Here is a 22,863-nt window from a genome sequence, read left to right on the forward strand (position 1 = left end):
GTGAAGATTAAAAGCAGTAATTGATATAAGAGCATTTTGTAAAGTGTGCCTTGCCGTGCATTAGGCGAGGGGCAGTCCTTAGTGGAGCGAGGAGCCCTGGGCAGCATCTCATGTAGAGCTGCTATGAACGACAGATTCTCTGCATCTTGTAACGTCTTTCCTCCTCCTGCAACTCCTGCTCATCCCTCAAGGTTGTGTTGGCACCTAGGTTTTATCTGCCTAGTACCTTCTTTCTCTGTAGGACCAGTATCCTCACCTTCTCTTGAAATCTTCCCCTTCCCCTCTACAACCATTTGGATTCAGAAGGCCCCGTCATGTTCTCATGTGATCCCACCTTCTGGCCACAGGTGACCGGCCCGAGGTTGGGTATCTGGGCCAGGACAGGTTAGTCAGAATTCTTCCCTAGGACTTCTCCACCCCAGGACCTTTCAAACTAAAACTGAGAAAGAAGGCCAAGATTTCTAGCTGACTATGGAAACTCTGAGTTGTCAGTAACCATGTTTCCCACCGTGCAGAGGATGTGGTCTGTGGTAGCGAAACGTGAAGCTAGCTACAGAGAGGAGCTGACACAAGAGATGGCCAAAGAATTCTCGTTTCTGGTTCTGGCTGTGCCTGAGGTCCTGCTGCATGCCGCCCTCTCCCACAAAAAATTATTCATTTCCTTTTTCACATCCAATAAACTTCCCTTTTGCTTAAGATAGTTTGAGTTACATTTCCATCACTTGCAGCCAAAAAAATGCAAGATTAAGTGAAAGGCCCAGTCCTGAAGTCACGTCCTGTGTAAAGTTCTCTCTGATGCCCTAGATGGGTCCCTTCCCGGGTGGGCTTCCGCCACACGTGGCTTGTGTCAGTGCGAGCAACCAAAGTGACACATTCATGCTACAATTGCTGCTTTTGCACTCTGGGCCCAAATAAAAGAACACAGGCCTCGGAACTACACTGATCTGGGTCCACATCCCATGTGAGCCCTTAATTAGGCGTGTGACCTCAGAAACATCTATGGGTTTCACTTTTCTCAGCTGTAAAATGGAGATGCCAATTCTTTCTTTGAAGAGCTTTGTGAGAATTCCATGAAATGGTATAGGAAGTGACTAGTGGAATGCTTGGCACTTGGTTAAATGTCCAACAAATGGAGATTTTCTTCTACTTCATCCTTTTATTTTTTTTATTTTTTTTATTTGAGGGAATGAGGCAGCTATGGGTAGGGAGATTTTTATGGGGAGTTAGAATCAATGCTGGTCCTCAAGTCCCCTCAGGGCCAGTCATTAACAAAGCAGCCAAGAAGTTCCCACCTACGCATGAAAGATGTTCCACACCATTAGACTTTAGGGAAAGGCACATGACAACCACCACGAGATACCACCTCATGGGAATGGGTGATGGGTGGAATAAAACAGGTAGGATAACAAGTGTGGGTGAAAGTGAGCAGACACCAGAGCGAAAATGGTGTAGCCACTTTGGAAAGCAAGGTTAACAGGTCCTCAAAAAGTGAAGCAGAGTGAACACGTGTCCCTGCCACCTGGCAATGCCACGCCTAGGAGTACACCCAGGACACCTGAAAACATGTCCATACGAAAACCTGTATACGGATGTTCATGGCAGCACTATTCCCAACAGTCAAGAAGTGGAAACGACCCAGATGTCCATCGGCTGATGAGTCGCTCACCAGAAGCTAACGTGCACACACAATGGACTATCATTCAGCTGGAATGAGGGTGGGGAAGGGCTGACATGCACTAAACTCAGATGAACCCATGACACAACCATGCTGAGCAGGACAAGCCAGACACAAAAGGCCACATATGGTAGGACTCCACTGATGGGATAGGTCCAGAGTAGGTAAAGCCAGAGGGATAGAAAGTAAATCTTCCCATGCCCGGGTCTGGGGTGGGGAGAGCGAAAGAACAACTGCTCATTGGTGCAGGGTGTCTTTCTGGGGCAATGAAAATGTTCTGGAATTAGAGGAGATGGCTGCATGACCTTGTGAATATATTAAAAACCACTGAACTATACACTTTGAATGGGTGGATTTTATGGCACGTGAATTATATCTCAATGTAAAAAAAAAAAAAAAAGAAAGAAAGAAAAGAAAGAAAGCTCCATCCAGGAAATAGCTCTCAGTCATATAATGTGGCACTGACATGCCACTCAGATGTGGTGCCTGACTCTGAGCACAGCAGCAGGGAGAGCACAAATGACCACCATGCCCAGTACTGACCTGCACCAAGGATAGCTGGTGGTCCTGGGGGCCCTGGGGGTCCCGGTGGCCCAGGGGAACCAGGTCTTCCAAAGCCAGGAGGCCCAGGCAGGCCAGGAGCACCCGGGGGTCCCTGGGGCCCGATGACAGTCTCCCCCTTCTGGCCCTGTCAAGGCAAGAGCACAGTAACAGAACAGAGAACACAGAACTGACCTCTAGAAGTCCAAGCTCTTCTTTGTATAAGGGTATTTGTAAAAAAAAAAAAGTCAGTAACTACCAGCTACGGCTATCATTATCTCCATGCTGGGCACAGCTCAGCTGGTATAGGACCTCACACCCAGTCGTTATGCTCAGCGTCACTGCATCCAACTCCAGAGAGCCCTGGAGTCAGAAGGGCCCCGACTTCACATTTAACAGATTAAAAAACTCAGGCCCGGAGAGGTGACAGGGCTTGTTCCAAGTGTCAAACCCAATTAGCAGCAGAGGTGGAAGTAGACGCTTGGTCTCCTGGCTTTGCTGGGTCTACCTTCATGGTGAGCTCTGGGACCAGAAGTTGCTTATGGTTCCTAAGGGTCATGATCTGGTCATAATTTCTCTCTTGTGAATTTCTCTGAATTTCTCTCTTGTGAGCTGGAGAAACTTGGCATCTTAAGAAGACTAAGTCTATCTAGGGGCTCCTTCTTTGATGAAATTTCAGAAGAATCAAACAGCTCTTCTAAAAATATCTCCCTCGCCTTCTATTCTGTCTTCATTATCTGATATGTTCACTGTCAGTAACTCCTTGGGTTGAGAGAATTTTCCACCACTGACATGAATAAGGCAGTGTGGTTAGTGGCTTGAAAGTTACTGAATGCATATGGCCAGGGCAGCTCCCTTTCTTCCGTGGGCCTCAGCCAACCTCCCCATCAGTAAATAAATATAAGGGAGAGAGACCAATGCCCAAGTCCTGCCTCCAGCTTATGGTACAGTGACAGACCCTTGACTCTCCAGCTGCCTAGTCCCACTGGGGAGCTTCAGGGAAGGCTGTGATTTACGGAGGCAGATGGCGAGAAGCCACTACTCACAACCAAGCCAGGACTTCCCGGCAGGCCTGGAGGCCCTGACACCAAGAAATCACCGTGAGAGTCTCCTTTTTCTCCTTTGATCCCCCTGTCTCCATTCTCCCCCTGCAAGCAGAGAACATTCAGTGAGAGTAAGATGAACCGGTCTCTGATATAAGCCCAAGCACTTGAAAACAGAGGCCAAATGTTTGGTAGAGAAAAACTCACCTTCAAGCTGTTTAGAAAGTGTCTCAGGTAAGTTGGATCCACTGGAGGGCCTGAAAAAGAAATGCTGTGTAAAATTCACAACCATAACCTCAGAAATTTAAAAATAAAAATTTCCAGAGGAGCCTGGGTGGCTCAGTCAGTTGGGTGTCCGGCTCTTGATTTCAGTTCAGGTCATGATCTCAGGGTCATGAGATCAAGCTCCATGTTGGGCTCCATGCTCAGTGGGGTGGTGTCTGCTTGAGGATTCTCTTTCCCTCGTTCTCTGCCCCTCCCCCTGCTAGTGCGCTCTCTCTCTCTCTCTTTCAGAAGTCTCCAATTTGGCAACCATCATCATGCCCCAGCCAAAGTGACCTCACATTGGTTTAGCTGATGGAGTGGGCAAGGGTCTTGGAGGCAGAAATGAGTCCTCGACTGGGCCCCACAACCCAGACACTGTGGGACACTGGGCATGACCCTAGCCCTCTTTGGGCCTCATTTTGCACAGGAAGCATGAATAGATTGGAACTTCTGGTCTCTCTTGGCAATGTTCCATGTTGGGTATGCATCACCCATGACTGGGTCTCTCTAGAACTCCATGGAGCTTGTAGTCAGGGTGGTAATATAATTTCTCTTTCCGGCTCAGTTGGATTTCTCAGGAACAAAAATCAAAGGCAAGATCCAGAACAATAGTTGCAATACCTGGTGGTCCCTGGGCCCCCTGGTCGCCTTTTTCTCCTTTGGAGCCAGGAAGACCCCAGGATCCTTTTTCTCCTTTAACACCTGCCACCAAACACATATATGTTAAATTTTTTTTTTGAAGACAATGGAAAATCACCTTCATTCTGCATAAAATGTTTCTGAGACAAGTTGTCCAACAGAGCCCCTTTGGCGAAATCCACTCAATAAATGAAGGCCTAGCGAAGGTATGAAATCCTTTGGTAAATGCTGGGGAGGGCAGAGGTGGATGCATCAGACACAATTCCTGACCTTGAAAAGCCCTGTGTCCTTGGGGAGATGGACACAGCGGAGGCTAACCCGAAGCAGGGTGGTGTTCAGGGGTCAGCCAAGACTGCAGTTAACTCTTCTAGACAGCTTCATGCATGCAGCCTGGCTCAACACCCTGGCTAGCTTCCGGTCCCATCTCACCTCCGCCTGTGTAGCATGGTGCTGTAGGGGAGGAGAGGACTCTCCCAGGAGTGCCCTCAGAGGACATGAACGGTGCTAAGTATTCCATGTACAAAGTTGTTAGGACAACCAACTGTGTCCTCCACCACCATCCCTCAGGACTTACGAGAAGCACCCTCTCTCTCCAGCTCTTTATATGGGGGACAAGCATGGAGGGAGCCTCCTGGGAGTTCAGCACTGGGGAAGGGAAGCAACCCCCTGTCCCCACTCTGATGGGTAGGGTAGACACTAGATCTCTGAATTCCTAGTTCCCAAGAGGTGACAGATCCACCGAGCAGTGTCCTCGAGCCTAGAGATGGGGCTTGGAGGCTCAGGCTTCCCAGCACAAGGGGAAGGAGAGTGAGTGCCAGAGGCACGATGTGCCAGCTGGGGGTCATCTGGGAGATGCGATTGCAGGGCCAGGGTGGCAACGCGTCCACCTGCCCACTGTAAGACCGTAGGCAGTGGTGCAGCCCAGAGAAGGGGCCACTGAGCCCACCACCACCACCGATGGGGCTGCTCACCTCAGGGAGCAAGAGTTAACAGCCACAAGGAAGTAGGACACAGGCTTGCCAGGGGCTGTCGTGTCCAGAAAGGTCAGTTCCCTCCCCTGCATCCCAGAGCAGCCCCACAGGGATAGGGAACCACTGGGGACCTGAGACAGCAAATCCAGCTCTAGTTGCCTCCCCAGGGTCCACCCTGCCCCAGGGGCAGGGGGAGAGCCTTGAACCGGAGCTGAGCATGGAGGGTGACAGCAGTCTGCACCCTGTAACCCAAAGCAACAGAAGAAGCACAGGGCCAGATATCATCAGACCACCGCCTGGCGGGCCACAGACAACAGAGCAGAGCCAGAGGTCAATATTAGGGGCGGCGGGGGCGGGGGGGGGGGGGATTGACCTTTAACTGATTCAACTGCAGATGTTCAGGCCTCTCAATCAAAGTGGAAGACAGAGTGACAGGGGGTGTGGGGACAGGGAACGAGAGTGACTGCTCCCAGGCAGGCTCCTGGTTTCCTGACCTACGCCCCTCTGAAGACTTACACTAATCAGACGCCCAGAACCAGTGCCCCGCATACTTTACTGTGCATACAGCTCAGGGGGGGGGGGGGGGCGGGGGGGGAGGCTTACAATGCAGCCTGTGATTGGGCAGGTCTGCAGTGGAGCTTGAGATGCTGCATTTCTAACATGCTTCCAGGAGATGCTGCTGCTGCTGGTCCAAGAACACTTTGAAGCAAAGGTCTTTGGAGCTCCCATGGCCCTTCCCTGTATTCATTCCTGGTACGTTGCATCATAATGATTTTTAAAATAGTTCCATCGAATGGAGCCTAAGGGCCTGGGTGGCAGGAACGGCACAGGATTCATCTGCCTCAGCCCAATGCATGGGATAATATCATGAACCATGGTCTCAGTCGATGTTTTATGAGCAAATTAACAAACAAATGGACAAATGGAGTATCTCCTGCAGGCTGGAAGCCCCAGTCAAGACGTATAGACCATATGGAGGTGTGACAAAACCAAAAAGAGATGCTCAGCCCCACAAGCTGGCTCAGCTCCCCCTGCTTCCAACACATGCAGCCAGACCTTCCCAACCATGGGTCTTATGTCCAGCACTGGGAATGGAGACCACCTTTTGTGGAGCTACAAGGGTCTGGAAAAGTCCCACAGAACCATAAGGTGAAGAAGGGAAACCGTACCATGAAAGGTGATAAGTTCTGAATTCCCCGGATGAGTGGTATCAACCTGGAGAGAAAGAGAGTCAAGGTCATAATGTGCGAGCCCTGTCCTGGCATTCGCATCCACAGGTAGCCACTGTCCCCTGTCCTGGCGGTGTGTGTAGGAGGCACAGTGTCATGGAGTCAGGCCTTTCTTTGGCTATGGAGCCCCCAAAAGTCCTGAGCTCCCCCGTGGGAGCTCATGGCACAGGCCAAACCAGGCCTTCAACTGGAGGGGCCCATTATGCAGCCAGGCCCGGGGGGAGACTTACTGGCCGAACAACTCTGCTGAGGGAAAGGCCAACGCTTCAAGATAACAAACCGTGGCCCACTATGAGTGTTCTTCGCCTCTTTTATTATTATTTAGGACTGATTCATGTGAGAGGTCAAGCATCCCAGTGAGTGGTGTACCCAGCCACGAGGCTGGGCCAGCCATGAGTTCTGCTGCTGCACAGAATCAAGGATGAGCATATTAATGAAGAGGAGCTGATGATGGTAGTGATAATTAATAAGGGGGGAGGGTTATCATTTGGTTGAAGGACTATTCTAGATGCTCCATTACGTGCTGGGTATCCAAGTTGTCCTAAATAATACTCCTTCCCAGTTCATTCTCAGATTCCTGCATTTTCTTATCTATAATACAGAGCCACCCGCGAATTTGCTTTCATATCCAACTTCACCTTTTGCCAGGTGAGATGTGGAGTCAAAACGACCCCTCTGGTACCAGGATCCTCTTAGTTTTGGGTGGAGGGTCACCAAGAGAAGATGGGGCGGGGAGTGGATGGGAGTCCCCCAGGACCAACATTTCAAAGTTGGCTGCAGTGCCAAGCTGCTATTTTGTGGCTACGCTGATAAGGATCCTCCTCTCCAGGTGTAGGCTGGCAGTTGTGGTGTCAGAAAGGGGCTGAAAGTGAAGGGGCTCATGGCACGATGGACGTGGCACAAAGCAGTTCTTTGTCAAGTGTCCATTTTGAGAGCTGGTCCGGAAATGTCCATGCCCCAGCCCCGTGGTGTCCGACGGCCAGGCAAGGTGAAATAAAATATTCATCAAAAGTGCTCTGAGCTCATCTTTGGTTTTTCTTCAGTAACCTCATGACCCCAGAGGCCACAGCTACGCCAAAGGTCCTACCACAGGCCACGACAACTGCAGTAGCATTTTTACAAAATCTCAAGTTTGTGAGGTGCTGCCCTGTGGTGGTGCCACTGACACCCGCAATCATGTTAGCAGAGGGGGGCTTTGGGTACAAACTCCCAGGGGACTGGGAGCAGATGGTCCCTCCTTCTGTATGATAAGGAGGTGGAATGCAGCTACCTTTCAGGCCTCAGGCCACGGATGTAAACATGACCTGGCTTGCTGTTGTCCTTACAGAGATCTGGAAGCCAGCAAGCCCTTTGGCCATCTTAGTGGATCATGTCATTTGCATTCTAGGCCAGAGTTCCCCGGGCCCTGGGCTGCAGACTTGGGTGCCTTAAAGTTTTGACCTGGATAGATGTCCAGGCAAACACTCAACCAAAGTGCGTCATTTGAAAGCGTCTAACCCAAGCCTCACCACCACACCCAACACATCAATTATGAACCCACTTCAAGGGATCTTTCTACGCTGTCATTTGCAAGCTCCTGAGAATGGAGGGCACGCCTGTCTAGTTCACCCCTGTGTCGCCAGGGCCCTGCAGAGTACTTGGCTCTCGGTAAGCCCTCAAGAAATACTTGTTGAATGAGTGAAAAAATGATCACACGTCGCTCCTAGACTAATGCCTGTGCACAGGGACAGGCCCCCTCTCCCTGGGCTTCCCCACAGAAACAGAACCCTCCCAATATACAGGGAGTCACAGTGTTTGCACCTGCTGCCTAGTGGCCAGGGGACCCAAGGGATAACCCCAGCTCTGTCAGGACCATGACCCTGGACAACTCAGTGACTTGTGTGAGTCACAGTTTGCTTGCTCATTATAAAGTGGGAGGGAGAGCGCTTGCCTCTCAGGGCTGTGTGCCTCGCAACACCGCAGTTGGGAAGGGACAGCACACACTCAGTTGTAGGTTTTGGCCCATAGTTCCTAATGCAAGGAACACTGATTGGAACTGCTTTATCTTCCCATCGATATTTTTACAAGGTTTGTCTTCCTTCTTACTCTACTGCAGCACGCATGAAGCTAACGTGGTTACAATAATAAAAGACACTGCTTTCCTGACTGCATTAAAGAAAGATTCTGACAGTGTGTACACCCTTAGAAGATCCAGTATGTTTCACAGCCTAACAGATAACACGGTGTGTTATTCTAGAAGCATCTAGCTACTTACTTAAGGGTCTATATGTAGGGGATAGGAGACATCAAGAGGACATTGATAGACTGTAGGCGCCCAAGACAAAGAAAGACTGATCACCTTCTCTAGGTCGCTTCCTTTTTTTTTTTTTTTTTTGAAATTAAATGTCATTTATTTATTTTTTTAATAAATTAATTTTTATTGGTGTTCAATTTACCAACATACAGAATAACTCCCAGTGCTCATCCCGTCAAGTGTCCCCCTCACTGCCCGTCACCCATTCACCCCCACACCCGCCCTCCTCCCCTTCCACCACCCCTAGTTCGTTTCCCAGAGTTAGGAGTCTTTATGTTCTGTCTCCCTTTCTGATATTTCCCACACATTTCTTCTCCCTTCCCTTATATTCCTTTTTATTTAAATTCAATTAATTAACATATAACTTCAGAGGTAGAGTTCAGTAATTCATCAGTCTTACATAATACCTACTGCTCATTACATGGCGTGCCCTCCTTAATGCCCATCACCGAGTGACCCTATCTCCCCCCCTCCCCTCCAGTGACCATCAGTTTGTTTCCTAGCATTGCTTTCTATGCCAAAGTCTGCTCTGGAAGGCAGCGACCCTACACGACTTACCGGTGTTTTGCAGTGCGGCCGGGCTGGTATGGGGAAGACAGCCTGTGCGAAGTGAGAGCAAGAGAAGTGAGGCCCTTGGGATCCCTGACTCCAGGCACTCTGGGGCCCATTGTCCGCTGTCCCCTGAAGGTCTCCCCACCTCCCCCACACCTACTTACTCCTTTGATGTTAATCACAGCTCCAGGAGGCCCAGGGGGACCCGGAGGACCAGGTAAGCCAGGTGGGCCCTACAGGGAGGAAAAAGGCCATTCCTGAATTCAGGTTATTGTGAGTACATACATACTGCAGGATATTTTCTCCAGAGTTTGGGGACACAATGAGAAAAGAAGAGTCCTCTAAAGCCGACTAACTTCTCCCACAGGTAGGCCTGACACTTCTAAAGAGAACGTCTACATCCGTGAGCCCATTGCATCTTTACAGCAAGCCATGGGGGAGGACAGTGGAGCAAGTATTATCCCTGGTTTACAAATGGAGACAGAGGCCCAGAGAGGGGCAGTGATCCGCTCAAGACCACACAGTCAGAACTCAGATTCTGACTCCCAGAGCAGCATCAGCCAACACAGAACCCACCAACTCTCTAGTAGCACATCCCTGGTATGAAGGGCCAAGTGGGGTGGGGAGGATCCTTCACCTGATATGGTACCTGGGACAGTGCCTCAAAAATGCAAAAATAAATGCAAAACTCTTTTTCAAGAGCAGAGTTATTTTCAAAGCCAGGTCAGCCTGGCCTTAATACCACACAGTGTCTTCTCCTCCCCCTGGATCCGAAGCAGGACCTTGCAGCAGGAGGGGTTAGGCTCTGACCACAGGCATGAGGAGTCTGGCCTGCTGGGAAGCTGCACTAATTACTAAGTGAAGGCACGAGTGTCTGCTTTCCCTAGTAGCTGCAGTGGGCTTGATGGGTGTGAACCTGTCCCCACAAGCTTCAGTAAAATTGCACTTCTGGTTTCTGGACATACAAAGAAGAAACAACGTGATGCAAACAAAAGTAGACTTTGTATTGAGTCTGGTACATAGTAGGTGCTCAATAAATGTTGGCTTCCTCAATAAATGTTGGGGCCTACTGATGTCCCCAGTGTCAGCCACTTCGTGAGACTCCGCCCAAGTAGACACTCACAAACCCGTACTGAGCCCCTAGTGATGTGTGAGATGCCTGGGTCTGGGTATGGAGGGAAGATGGGATAGTATCCCACGGTCAGAAGACTGGGATTTGAGATTCAGATTTCCTGAGTACACCCAGATCCCCTTCTCCCACCCTCCCTCTTGGGTCTGGACAAGGAAGCTTATATTCTATGAAGCTGCTTTCAGGGACAGGGACCATCCTGAGAGTCAGCTGGAGGCCAGGGATGGCCTGGAGGATCTTTGGAAGTGGCAATGGAGGAAGGAGAAAAACATTCCTAAAGATTCTGTCTGCAAGCCCCACTCGCTGGACCTGGCACTGTCCCCTCCCTCCTCTGGACACCAGACTCAGGGCTCTGTCCCTGGGGAGTGAGGGGTTGGGGCAGTGGTCACGTCACTCACCGGCATCATGACCCCTCGGTCTCCTTTGGCGCCCTTGAGGCCATTGAGTCCCGGGCGACCCTGAAACCCACAGGGGATGCCTTAGTAAACCCAATGCCCAGCAGCTAGCCTGGCCCACGTCTCCACCCCTCACATCCAGTTTGAGGAACACCAACACCTACAGGTCGTCCAGGAAGGCCAAACTCTCCTTTGTGTCCTGGCGGTCCTTTGGGCCCCTAGAGGCAAAATATATATCAGATTAGGAAAGAACAGAAAGTCAAAGGCCAGGGTGATGGGGCAGGGGGCGGGGGCGGGGGGCACTGGCCAGCCTTCATGGTCAGGGCTGAAGATGAATCCCTGAGGGGAGGAAGGACAATGGGCAATTACGAAGTAGGCACCTGCCTGGCTCCTGGTCTCCCAACCTCTCTGCTCTCAGCTGGGACCACCTGTCCCACCCCTGGGCTCCCCATGCCCTCCTGCAGGCTCCCCCCAACCCCAGACTCTGGACCCCACCCTCTCCATCAGAGCTAATGAAGGAGCAAGAGGTCAGTAGCTTGGGGCCTCAGCCCTCAGGTAGCTGGGTGCTGGCGTCACTTAGAAGCTGGACTTTTGCTGCTAGGTCTTATGTCCCAGGACTCTCCATGTCTCCAACTGGAATCACAGAGGCCTGCCACACCCTTCTTGGCAGCCCAGCCACAAAGAGGGGTTCCTAGCGCAACCCCAACCCCTGAGAACCAGCTCCAGGATTTGACTCCTGCCTTGCTCCTACTCTCAGGAGTCTTGGGCTGCACCCCACTTCTCCAGGTGAGTCCTTGACCTGCAGACCCTTATTCATTCCAGTGTTGGCTTTCTACATCTTCAGGCTTCTAGAGACACTACCCTGTTCTCATCTCCTGCAGGAACCCTATGCCTTCCGGCATCGGGGATCCATGCAATGCACAATCTCAACCCAGAACAAGCTCTACTTCCAGTATCTTCCCTACTTCTGTACTGGCTCTGCCCTGTCTCCCAGGGGAATGACTAGTTTCAGCCAAGTCCCTTCCTCCTGCTGACATTAACATATATGGCCACGCCCTGGAAAATGGCAAATAAAGCTGAGTGGAAATAGGCTTTGTATGTATGTATAGGTATGTAAAGGACCTGGCCCACATCACTCCTCATCAAAGAAAAGCAAGGACAGAAGGAATTAACAGGGTACAGGCCACTTGGCGGTAGTTCTAGTGCAGAGCTTCTCAAACATCAGTGTGCCTGCGCATCACTGGGGATCTTGTCAAAATGCAGACCCAGGAGGTCCAGGGTGGGGCCTAGGGCTCTGCATTTCTAACAAGCTCCCAAGTGACGCTGATGACGTTGATCCATGAGCCTCCTATAACAAGGCTCCAGGGAGCTTGTAAAGGAGGCGTAAGCTACACTAGTCACCAGGGCCACAGCTCCCCTATATGGCACCTTTATGCAAATTAAAAGGTGTCCCCTACTGTCTGTCCTTGGCAAGCTGTGCACACACAGAACAACCAGCATGGCCACCTGCAGCGGCCTGCTGGCCACCATTGCTAACGACCACCATTTCCCATGGTACTGGATGCTAGTAAGTGGTCAACCAGTGGTTAACGCAATACTCCCCCAGTCTGCCTTAAGCCACAGTTTCTCCTCTGCAGCACATCCATTCTGCCTGACTTAAGGGACCAAAGGCCTCAGGAGGTCCTTTGAAGGATGCACCTTGGAGGTGGTGGGCCATTCATTCATCAAGGACATGCGTCTGGGAGGTATTTCTCCCCAGGTCTGAGGTCCAGCTTCAACCAAGCAAACCCCATGTGCAAATAAATCTCCAGGCCAAATACTTCCAAAGAAGTGTTTCCTGGAGGCAGTGGGGAAAACCTGGCCACAGAGTCTGAGAGGCTTGGTTGAAATCCCTAGTGTACCACTTACAAGCTGTGTGACTGTGGGCCAACTCGTCATTCTCTGTGACCTCAGTCTCCTGATCTGTAAAATGGGGATTCTGATACCGCTCAGAGCACTGAGGATGAAATGAGATGGTCTGTGTGCAGTATCAATGCGGTGCCTCACCCACAGTGGGTGTCTACACACGAATTTTGTTGTTCATTGGTGGTGGTGGGGGACTATATGCCAGAGAGGTTTATAGTTCATTCTGGAGAGAACTGGTAGCTTACAAAACTATTCAGTGGCCCAAATTGGTTACAGATTCCTAGAGCAAGGAAGGCGAGAGGGGGGCTATCGTATCATCTAGTACTAAGTCAATACCTCCACCTTACAGATGGGAAAACAGAAGCCCAGAGAGAGATGGATTTGCTCAAGGCCTCATAGCTAGAATCCAAAAAGCCAGAGAGGACTTCCTGGGATTCCTCTGGGGGCTCCTGGGGCAGTGGCTGTCTCCAGCCGGCAAGCCCAGCACACGGGGCACCTGTGAGTGCTCAGCACCCCAGTGCTCCTCTCCTTGCAGGACACACAGCTCAACCACACTTTTGAGGCATCCCCGAGGCATCTACGTTCTGGCCAGTAGAATGTGCTAAAGTGATATTCATCACGTTCCATGACCTCTTTCCCCTCCGCAACCACAGCCTTCCAGCTGGAAGATGCCAGTGTGGCTTTGAGGCCATCAGATGGTGGAGTCCCAGGTCAGAAGCACCCTGGGTCCCTGAGTCACCGCTCGGAGGGGAGATGCCCACCTAGGAACCACCACCGTGGGTTCAGTGGAGTGAGAAATAAGCTGCTGCTGTGTTGAGCCCCTGAGATTTTTACTTCATTCCAATTAGCCCACCCTAATCCACACACACCTTGCCATACCCTTTCTATCTTCACAACTGGGACAACCCACTCTAATGGAGCCAAAGTATGATAAATTCTTCAGCCCCCAGGCCGGACCCAGCGGAGAGGTGCTCTGGCTTACCATTGGTCCCGGGGCTCCGTGCACTCCAGGTTCACCCTAAAGCAGGGAGATACGAACTTGTCATTCAGAGGGACACAGCGTGTGGCAGGAACAAACGTGGGATGCTTATACACATGTGTGCCTGCAGGGTCTGGTGACACATTTACCTTTTTCCCCTGCAGCTGTTCCAGAGGAATGTCTCCGGTCAGGATGGCACCTGGCTCTCCCTTCTCACCCTGCAATTCAGAGAACCTTTCAGTGAAGTCAGGCCTCCTCCCCATGGCTCACAGTCCTACAGCCCCGCTCCTGCCCCTCCAACACACCACTCTGATGTAACCTGTCACTAGAGAGAGAACCGCAACAGGCTCCTCAGGCAGTGCTCTCTGGGTTATTCCCTCCATACACCACAAGCCCAGGCTGGGGTCCTGCAAGCCTCCCCCACCCAGGGCTCCCACTGCTGATGGATCTATATCCTCACCCCCTACCCTCCAGGAACCAGCCTGACAAGGTCGTTCCCACCTCTTGCTACACGGCACCCCTCTGAGAGCCCCTGGCTCCTAATTTATTTGGTGGCTCACTTTCCCAACAATCTTATTCTTGTTAAAACATCTGTCATTCAGAACATAAAGACTCCTAACTCTGCGAAATGAACTAGGGGTGGTGGAAGGGGAGGAGGGCGGGGGGTGGGGGTGAATGGGTGACGGGCACTGAAGGAGACACTTGACGGGATGAGCACTGGGTGTTATTCTGTATGTTGGTAAATCGAACACCAATAAAAATTAATTTATTAAAAAAAATAAAACGTCTGTCATTAAAAAAAATAAAAATTAAGAAAAATTAAAATAAATAATTATAAAATAATTTTTAAAATAAAAAAAAAAACACCTGCAATTGGAAAACAGACAAAGGTGTGAACACTAGAAGCCTCTCTCGACACAGAGGCCCTGTGGGGGGCCCTGTGGGACATGCAAACCTGATCAGGCAAAGCTATTTCAGAGGCAGGGAACTGGGGAGATGGGGAGACCAGTGGCAAATCCTGCCCCAAATCCCGTCCTCAGCAGAGCCATCTCCTTATCTCAGGAGGCTTCCAAGAAGATATCTCACACAGGGAAGGCCAGGTGGAGGAACCTATGTTACTCTGAGGCTCTGGCTCCAAACTTCAGCCCTGGCCCCAGGAGGCTGGGCCGGACCAGGCCAATGTCTCCCTTCAATGGGTGGGAAGCAGCCAGGGCAGTGGTGCTGAAGCAAGCAGAGCAGCCTCTTCCCTGTGTCCCCCCGAGCCCACACCTCATATCTGGATCTTACCACTCCACTGGTGAGGGAAGGCGGTCCTGAGCATGGCAGCAGTGAGAAGGACAAGCACAAAAGCATTAGAAGCAGAGCAAGAGAAAGCTCGTTTGCTGTGAGGGCTGGAGCAGAGCTGGCTGGGTGCCCATCCCAGTGTTCAAGGCGGCAGGAGCTTAGGGGCAGCGATGGCATGTAGGTCCCTCTAGAAACAGCGGTTAAAGCAAGAACCACTCTTGCTTGACCAGGCCTCCTCCCAAGCCAGAGCAGCTCCTCCCAAGCCAAAGGCCCATGGCAGCAAAAAGCATCCCAAGACATCGTCCCATGCGGCGCCAAACTTAGACCCCTTCACCCAGGACACTGAACCCCCTCTCTCCTAAGACTGTGGTCCAACAGACACTGGAGCCTCTGTTGGGGTTGCCAGGGTGGAATGTTGGGGTAGAAAACAAGAGAAGCTTAATGCTCCCTCTTTTTAGAGACATACATACCCACCCTCCGTGACTCTCAAGGCAGGCGCGAGGGCTGCTCCTCCCCGCTTTGCACAAACCTCCAGCACAGCCATGGCCATACTTTCTGCTGGCTAATTGCACACCCTGTTCCTCATGTCTTACTTCTATATCCCTAGGGCCCACTATGGGACACTGGCTGGCACACCCCGGAGAACAGATAGAAGACGCATGAGTACACGAACGGATAGATGAATGATACACAGTCTGCGATCTGTGAATAGATGTCAGTCACTCTTTCCTTTCTCTATAAAAACCAACTGGGGAGTTAATTCCAAGAAGCAAATGTGGGAAGGTATAAAGGTCCATTCAGCGTCCTGGGAGTTCCAAGGATATGCTTTGCATGCTAAATATTTATTCCAAAGATTCTGAACCAAGACTGCCATCCAAATGCAGAATGTCCAGCTTATTATTTCTGAATACTAGCATTCAATGTGCTGATTAATTATATGTTGTATCGTCTTTTATCCAATATATAGAATTATATATTGTTTTATCCAATAAATGTCTTGGGTGCCATTTGCATACCAGGACCTGTGCTAAGCACCAGAACTATAGAGAAGGAACCGGCACGTGGCCTGCCCTTGGGGAGCACACACTCTCAAGGGGGTGCCCAACAGGTAGTCAGACAAAGCACAGCACATGGATGACAACATTCAAGGGTGTGTTGAGTTCTTTTTCCAAGCCATGATGAGAATCAATTTTTCCACCTATGACCCACCCTCACCTTGGAGGACCATTGAGATGATAAAAGTTAACAGCTGGGGAATGGCTGCTAAAAGATATGGAGCTTCTTCTTGGCATGAAAATGTTCAAGAATTGGGTAGCAGTGATGGCAGTACCACCTTGTGAGTGCACTAAAACTCACTGAACTTTACAATCCTTTAAGGAGTGGATTTTGTGGTATATGAATTATTATCTCATTTTTAAAAAGTTAACAGCTACTTTCAGCCAATTGGAAATAGTTAGCAAATTCTGGAGCATGATCCCAGTAGAGACCTGAGTCCCTCTTACCTGTTCTCCTTTTAGTCCTGGAAATCCAGGCACGCCAGTGTCACCCTTTGGTCCTCGAGGGCCCTGGAAGGGATCATCAGAGGAGATTCTGTTGGTTGTTATAATTAAAATGCTTTAACCAAATGGAAGTATTTTTTTCAAAAAGTAGAATAGGGGGTGCCATTCCCCGGGGAGGAGGAAGTCACCATTAGCCATGATATTTTCTTAATTTTAAGTGGTGCAGAAGTTATGGTCTAGGGTAAAGAAGACAACACTGAGCATGAGTAGGCCTGGAGGCCCTGCTGCTGAATGGTGGCTTCCCCTGACGGGCACTCCTGAAACAGCCTGGTCCTGCTACCTCTGCTGGCTCTACGGCTTCTTCCAGGCCATCCTGCAGCCAGCCTCTACGCACTGTTCACCTTCCATGACTCCCGCTTCTTCTCTGGCTCCCTACCACTCATGGGACAGGATCCAAACATCCCAGCCTGACCCCCAAACCCAGCCCACCAGCCTCAGCACGTCATCTCCCGCTCCCTGTCACACCAGGGTGAGTCTTTCCCCTGCCCCTCTTTGCACTGTCTGCCAACTCTGTGCTTCTGCCCGTGGCCTTCCCCCTGCAGGAAAGCACATCCGCCCCTCTGCAGAGCCAAGTTCTGCACACCAGCCAGAAGTGACCTCTTCTCAACTCCAACAGACACTGAATACCTGTGACAATGACTCATAGCCAGACGTCTGTCCCCTAAAAAACGTTAAGCACTTTACTGCCATGTAGATTTTCACAAGTCCCTGTTCTGTCTGCTGGTTTAAAGGGTGAGTTACCCATTAGAGCAGTGGCTTCCAAAAATTCGTTATCATTATTTTTTAACAATGAAGCTCTTTTCATTCCTTTTCTTTTTTCAAATAAAGACTTCAATGAAAAACCTACTATACAAAGTATGTCAAATGGGGCTTTTCTATGGGAGGTCAGGGGTCTGGAACCTGCCTATGTGGCCCCCTCTTTGCTCTCTAAAGTGGCCTGGGAGCCTCCCTCAGCAACACAGAACTACTTATCTAGAGGAAGACGCGTTCTGGAACACACCACCAGTTTGAAGCAGCCAAGCCAGGGCTGGAGCTCAGAGGCCTGAGCTCCTTTTAAAAAATGTAAAAAAGTTCAGAAAAGTAGAAAAAGAAATCATTTATAATTCCACCATCAAGAATAAATTGATGTTGCAGTTTTGATAAGTTTCCTTCGTTTATCTGGAGACAGTGCATATGCCTGTTGCATTAGGACCTTTCAGAGCTATAGTGTCTTGGAGAAATCACCCTGGAGCCTTGGGCTTCAGCACAGGCTCAAAGTTTTAGACAGAACTGATCACTTTCTACCTAGAAATGCATATTCACGTCCCGTGATAGAAGCCCCAGCAGTGTGCACACGGACTATTAGATATTGGACTCCTAGACTGGGATTCCCCTCCGCCATCCTCCATCGCTACTGTCTTCTCTCTGTAGGAAACTGATCTGCTGGGACTGTATCAGCTGTATCTATTGAAATGCTTGACTCATCCACTTGCATTCATAGAAAGCCAACCACTGGCTCTGGTTTCTGCCAGTACTGTGGGAGAGAGAGAGATAAGACCCAACCTCCCCAAGCTGTTCACGGTAAAATCATGGGGGAAAAAAAAAAGACAAGGACACAATTAACTGTTATTTGGGATCAGAAAAGAATCACAGCAGAGCTGAAAACAAAGCCTATGGAACTCAAAGGAGGAAACGATCACTCCAGGTGGAGGTCAACGAGGACAGGTTACATGAACAAGATGGCACCTGGGCTTGGTCATGCAGAAGTTAGAGAATGACATTGCAGGTGGAGGGAACAGAATGAGGCACGGAGGGAAGATGGCTACTGTGGTACTTACTGGAAATCCTGGCAGCCCGGGTATGCCCTCCGGACCCTGTGACATACCAAAAACCAAGCAGGTGGGTTAGGAATGGCATTTCCAGAGCCAAGAGGAACACTGCCTCAGAGCACCGCCCCCCACCCCCAGCACCTCCCAAAGGCCCAAGCACGTTCCTATGTGAGGAATCCCATGATCCATTTGTTGATGAGGATGCTGAGGCCTGGGAAGGGAAGGGACCTGCGCAGAGTCACACAGCTAGTGACAGAGCCAGAAACTGCGTCCTGGAGCCCACAGCTCCACTCCCACCACCTCCTCCATCCCCAAATGGGACTCTGCATGTGAAGCGGCTGGCTCCCCGCTCCATGAGTTCAGTCAGTGTCCTCAACACATGTTCTTGGAGCATAAGCCCCTAATTTCTGAGGAGTGGGCCCAAAGAGTGCACTGAGGTATTTGGGGGTGGAAGTGGGGGCATGTTGGTGACACTCAGCTCTTCTCCCTCAGAGAAGAATAAACAGAGAGTCTGTGGTTCACTCCCGTTGGCCAGGGCTCTCCCTGCTGGCTCAGGGACCCACATGCTCATCAAAGGTCTGTGAGTTTGGCAGAAAACATAAAGAGAGAGATGACTGGATAGCAACACGTTTCTTGGTACACTGCATACACAGTGGGGTGGGAAAGCATGAGGGTGTTGGCCGGGTCTTGAGTCCCTCAGGGAGGGAGGGGCCTCTGAGTAGGAAAATCTTGGCCCTTCATTCGGCATGTAAAGGACCCTTGAGGGGTGTGGGTTTGCTAAGGGGAGGACAGTGTTGGAGGGGAAGGTGGATTCTCGAGGTGGGGAGAGGGAGAAGGGTTGGGGCAGACAAGGCCAGGGACTCTTAGAAAACAGAGGCCAAACTTTTGATTTTAGCCTGTTATTTTGCTTTAGTAATGTCCCACCTAATACCCCAAACTTCCAGCAGTTTGGGAAATACCAAGACCCACTATGAGACGACTTTTGTTCAGTAGTTGGTTTGCCTTAGGAGTTGGTTGGTTACTGGGGTGTTTTGAGTGATTGTACAGAAATCAAAGAAAGGGAGCCTCAGTGGATGTAGTACAGAAGAGACAATGGGAGGACCCACCAACAGAGGTCACTCAGCAGGAGAGACTAGCCCTAGAACCTCCCAGATAGCTGCAGAAGCCTTGGGGAGAGCACCGAGTTCCCCCAGGACATGGATGGTGGGGGTTCAGGCCAACCTCATTAGGGACTGCAGGGGTGGGTGACCCCTGAAGACATCAGGGCTGCCTAGCTGTGGAAGTGTAAGCCCCAGTCTCCATCCAGGCTTGCACAGAGTGTGCCTTTGCAAAGGAGTCCATATCCACCAACCTCCGGTGAGCTGCCCCAAAGGCTGGTGAGGCATGATCAAAGGACAGGCTTAGACAGTCAGGGTGGTGTGTGGCAGGCAGAAGGGCTGGACCCTAAGGCTCCTGAGGCCAGAGCTCTCTCCTCTCTCCCCAGCTGTCACCAGCACATGCTGGGAGGTGCAATGGGGTGTTATGGCACAGAATGCAGGAAGAAGCTTCCTTCCTCTTAGGTCCTGCTGTGCCATAGACCAACTCTGTGGACTTTCAGAAATACTGTTGTCTCATTGAATGTTCCTGATCTCTAACGGGGAGGCTAGAAAGAATGAAGCAAGTCATGTTCTCTCCTTTGTGCGCTGGTTTTCCCATTAGCACTAGGTTAGGTCTCTCTAGGCTCTTCCCATTATGTGAAATGAGATCATGTTAATAAAAGCAAGCCAAAGCCATCACACGGACGTCAATTGGATTGTTACTTATGATTCTCTGATTTCTATGACGCACACTTCTGATACGGAAGACTGGAAGCTTCCACTGCATTGGACAAAACTCCCCAAACAATCAAATTGATGTGATAGCCACTTCTCAGAAATACAAAGTTCTTTTTCCATTCTGTTCTGATATATTCCAGCTCCACGATTCAAGAGCTAAAAGGCTAGGGCACCTGGGTGGCTCAATGGTTAAGCATCTGCCTTTGGCTCAGGGCATGATCCTGGGGTCCTGGGATTGAGTCCCACACCAGGCGCCCCACGGGGAGCCTGCTCCTCCCTCTGCCTATGTCTCTGCCTCTCTCTCTGTGTCTCTCATGAATAAATAAATAAAATCTTTTAAAAAAAAAAAAGAGCTAGGGATGCCTGGGGGGCTCAGCAGTTTAGTACCTGCCTTTGGCCCAGGGCATGATCCTGGAGTCCTGGGATCGAGTTCCCTGTCGGGCTCCCTGCATAGAACCTGCTTTTCCCTCTGCCTGTGTCTCTGCCTCTCTCTCTCTCTCTCTCTCTGTGTGTGTGTGTGTGTATCTATCATGAATAAATAAATAAAAAAATAATCATAAATAAATAAATATAAAAAAATAAATTTAAAAAAGAGCTAAAAGGCTTCCAAACCAACGCAACTTAGTCTTATCAGAGGGACCCCCACTCTAGGGCAGCTATGGATACACACCGGAGGCCCAATGAGCTCAGGGATGTCCGAGAGATTCATGAATCCATGGGTGATGTTGGTCAAAGCCTAAAAAGAGAGCAAACAGACGATGAGACAGCGGGTAGCGTATGTCCCACCCTGCTCCTGGCAGGGAGGCTTTCACTGAAGTCGCCCCCCCATGACAGAACACAGATGGACATGATAACACCCTAAACTCACTGCCGACACATCCATCCCTTCCCCACCTTTTATAAAACCGCCCTGAGCTGCTGTGGCACTTTCCTCTTTCAATTAACCTTAAAATTGCACAAAACATGAATGCCTTCTCTCTTTTTAAAATTTTAATACATGTAGATATTTTGTATATAACACAAATATATATATATATATATATCTCCACAGAAAACTTGTAGTGTTGGCTATGTGTGTGTGTATGTGTGCACGTGCACACGTGTGCAGGTGCCTATTTTACATAAATGGCATCAGGCTGTATGTATTATTTTTCAACTTGCTTTCTCCAACCATATAGCATGACCATCTTTCCACATGAAATTGGGGGTCCAGGCATTTTTAGTTTTAATGGATTGCTAAAGAGCTGTCTAAAGGGGCCATACAATTTACACTGTCACTAAAGCCTATGTTTCCACACCCTTACCCATGCTTGATATTTTTAATCACTTTTTTTTTTAAAGAAACTCGTCATCCTCTTTTTCCTAGTAATCTGGGATTTTTGTCTTTCTGTTATCTACCAGTATGATATCATTTGTCTCCAAAGGGGCACAGTTTTTCACTAATGTGATACCTTAATACGAAGGGGACCTTGCTGTGGTCCCAAGCCACATCCCAGCCTCCTCTACAAATTTCTATCACTCTCTACCCTCTTCATACCCATCAGCTCCCTGTGCCTTGGACACACACTTTTTCTATTCTGAGCTTTGACTCAGAGTGTTCCTGCCCCCCTGAATTCTGCAAATCCTGTTCTTAACACTCATCTGCTAAGATTCTTCTCAGCTCTCAAGTCTCTGCTCAAAGACAGTTCCTCCAAGAAGTCTTCCTGAATTTCCCATACCCCAAAACATCTTTATTCACTTGTTCCCCCATTATGTTCCTCTGCCTCTATGTTACAGCTCTGTGACAGCTAATCTCTTGACTGTAAATGCTGCCAACTGGGGGATGTTCTGGAAGCACTATGTGAGAACAGTGGTACTGGGGTAGGAACAGACATGTGGTGGAAGCTCCAAAGCCAGATGCCAGCTCTGTGCCCTCTGCATAACCACCAGCCTCAAAGGCCCTCAAGCTGTGTTCAATCTTCTCTCCCCTTTAGTAAAAGCAGCAAATGCATAGCCATGCTCCAACCTGGATGATACTCACACTAGACAGGACCTCGATGCGACCTGGTGGCCCCCTGGGTCCGGGGGGCCCCACAATGCTGGCTCCATCCATCCCTCTGTCACCCTAGATACAGCGGTGATAGTGAAAAAAATCATTTGTGGATAATGCTCCTAGAACCTGGCTGGAAATTTCCCCCACCCTTACTTCAGATCTGTGACCTCACCTTGGGTCCCTGGTCTCCTTTTTCTCCTTTGGGACCCTGGTAAAACAAATAAACATTGTTTGGTTTTCTTCTCTTCACTTTGCTTACTTCCTATCTTGCCTCCCCTAAGTGCCCATGTGGATTTTGCCCCCAGATAACAGGACCAAAGATGATGGGCAAACTCCCCTTCCAGAGTCAGAAAGGAGTCTTCCCAGCACAGGGAGAGTGGCTTCTTAACCCTGAATCTCAGAGCCCTCTGCACCTAGAGGATAGGAAAAGGTCTCATTTAACCACCAAGGGGACTCTACTGCTTGTCCCTACAGGCTGTTTCTCCTGGACCAGTGTGCTCAGCTCTGGGTCCCATTTGACAAAGATAATGAGATGGCGGGGGGGTGGGGGGTCGGTCCTCTTGAGAGTAGGAATCACTAAGGAAGATGGACAACACCTCCCTGGGGCTAGATGCAGTGGGAAGGGGCACCTTTCAGGAGCACAGGGTTCTGAAATGAGGCAAAGTGTGAGTACTGAACAGGGCAGCAGGTAGGAGGCAATGAGGTGGAGATGCTTGATGGTAAGGACTGGAGAGAGAGAGAGAGAGAGAGAG

The 22,863-nt window shown here is 50.0% G+C and overlaps 1 protein-coding gene across 1 annotated transcript in view; it reads right to left on the reverse strand.

Annotated features, from left to right (window-relative positions):
* The window catches only part of COL15A1 (collagen type XV alpha 1 chain), a 107,516-nt gene that overhangs the window by 11,536 nt on the left and 73,117 nt on the right, over positions 1-22,863 (reverse strand). The window contains exons 19-34 of the mRNA XM_055301945.1: positions 22,284-22,319; positions 22,100-22,183; positions 20,750-20,815; positions 18,275-18,310; positions 16,401-16,463; positions 13,764-13,832; positions 13,618-13,653; positions 10,895-10,948; positions 10,734-10,793; positions 9,371-9,439; positions 9,213-9,254; positions 6,302-6,347; positions 4,144-4,224; positions 3,466-3,515; positions 3,262-3,363; positions 2,219-2,363 (exon numbers count right to left, since the gene is read on the reverse strand). Of these exons, the coding sequence (XP_055157920.1) occupies positions 2,219-2,363; positions 3,262-3,363; positions 3,466-3,515; positions 4,144-4,224; positions 6,302-6,347; positions 9,213-9,254; positions 9,371-9,439; positions 10,734-10,793; positions 10,895-10,948; positions 13,618-13,653; positions 13,764-13,832; positions 16,401-16,463; positions 18,275-18,310; positions 20,750-20,815; positions 22,100-22,183; positions 22,284-22,319 (1,039 nt within the window). The remainder of the gene's footprint in view (positions 1-2,218; positions 2,364-3,261; positions 3,364-3,465; positions 3,516-4,143; positions 4,225-6,301; positions 6,348-9,212; positions 9,255-9,370; positions 9,440-10,733; positions 10,794-10,894; positions 10,949-13,617; positions 13,654-13,763; positions 13,833-16,400; positions 16,464-18,274; positions 18,311-20,749; positions 20,816-22,099; positions 22,184-22,283; positions 22,320-22,863) is intronic.

Source organism: Nyctereutes procyonoides, unplaced genomic scaffold (assembly GCF_905146905.1).
Source record: "Nyctereutes procyonoides isolate TBG_1078 unplaced genomic scaffold, NYPRO_anot_genome, whole genome shotgun sequence".
Classification (NCBI taxonomy): Eukaryota; Metazoa; Chordata; class Mammalia; order Carnivora; family Canidae; genus Nyctereutes; species Nyctereutes procyonoides.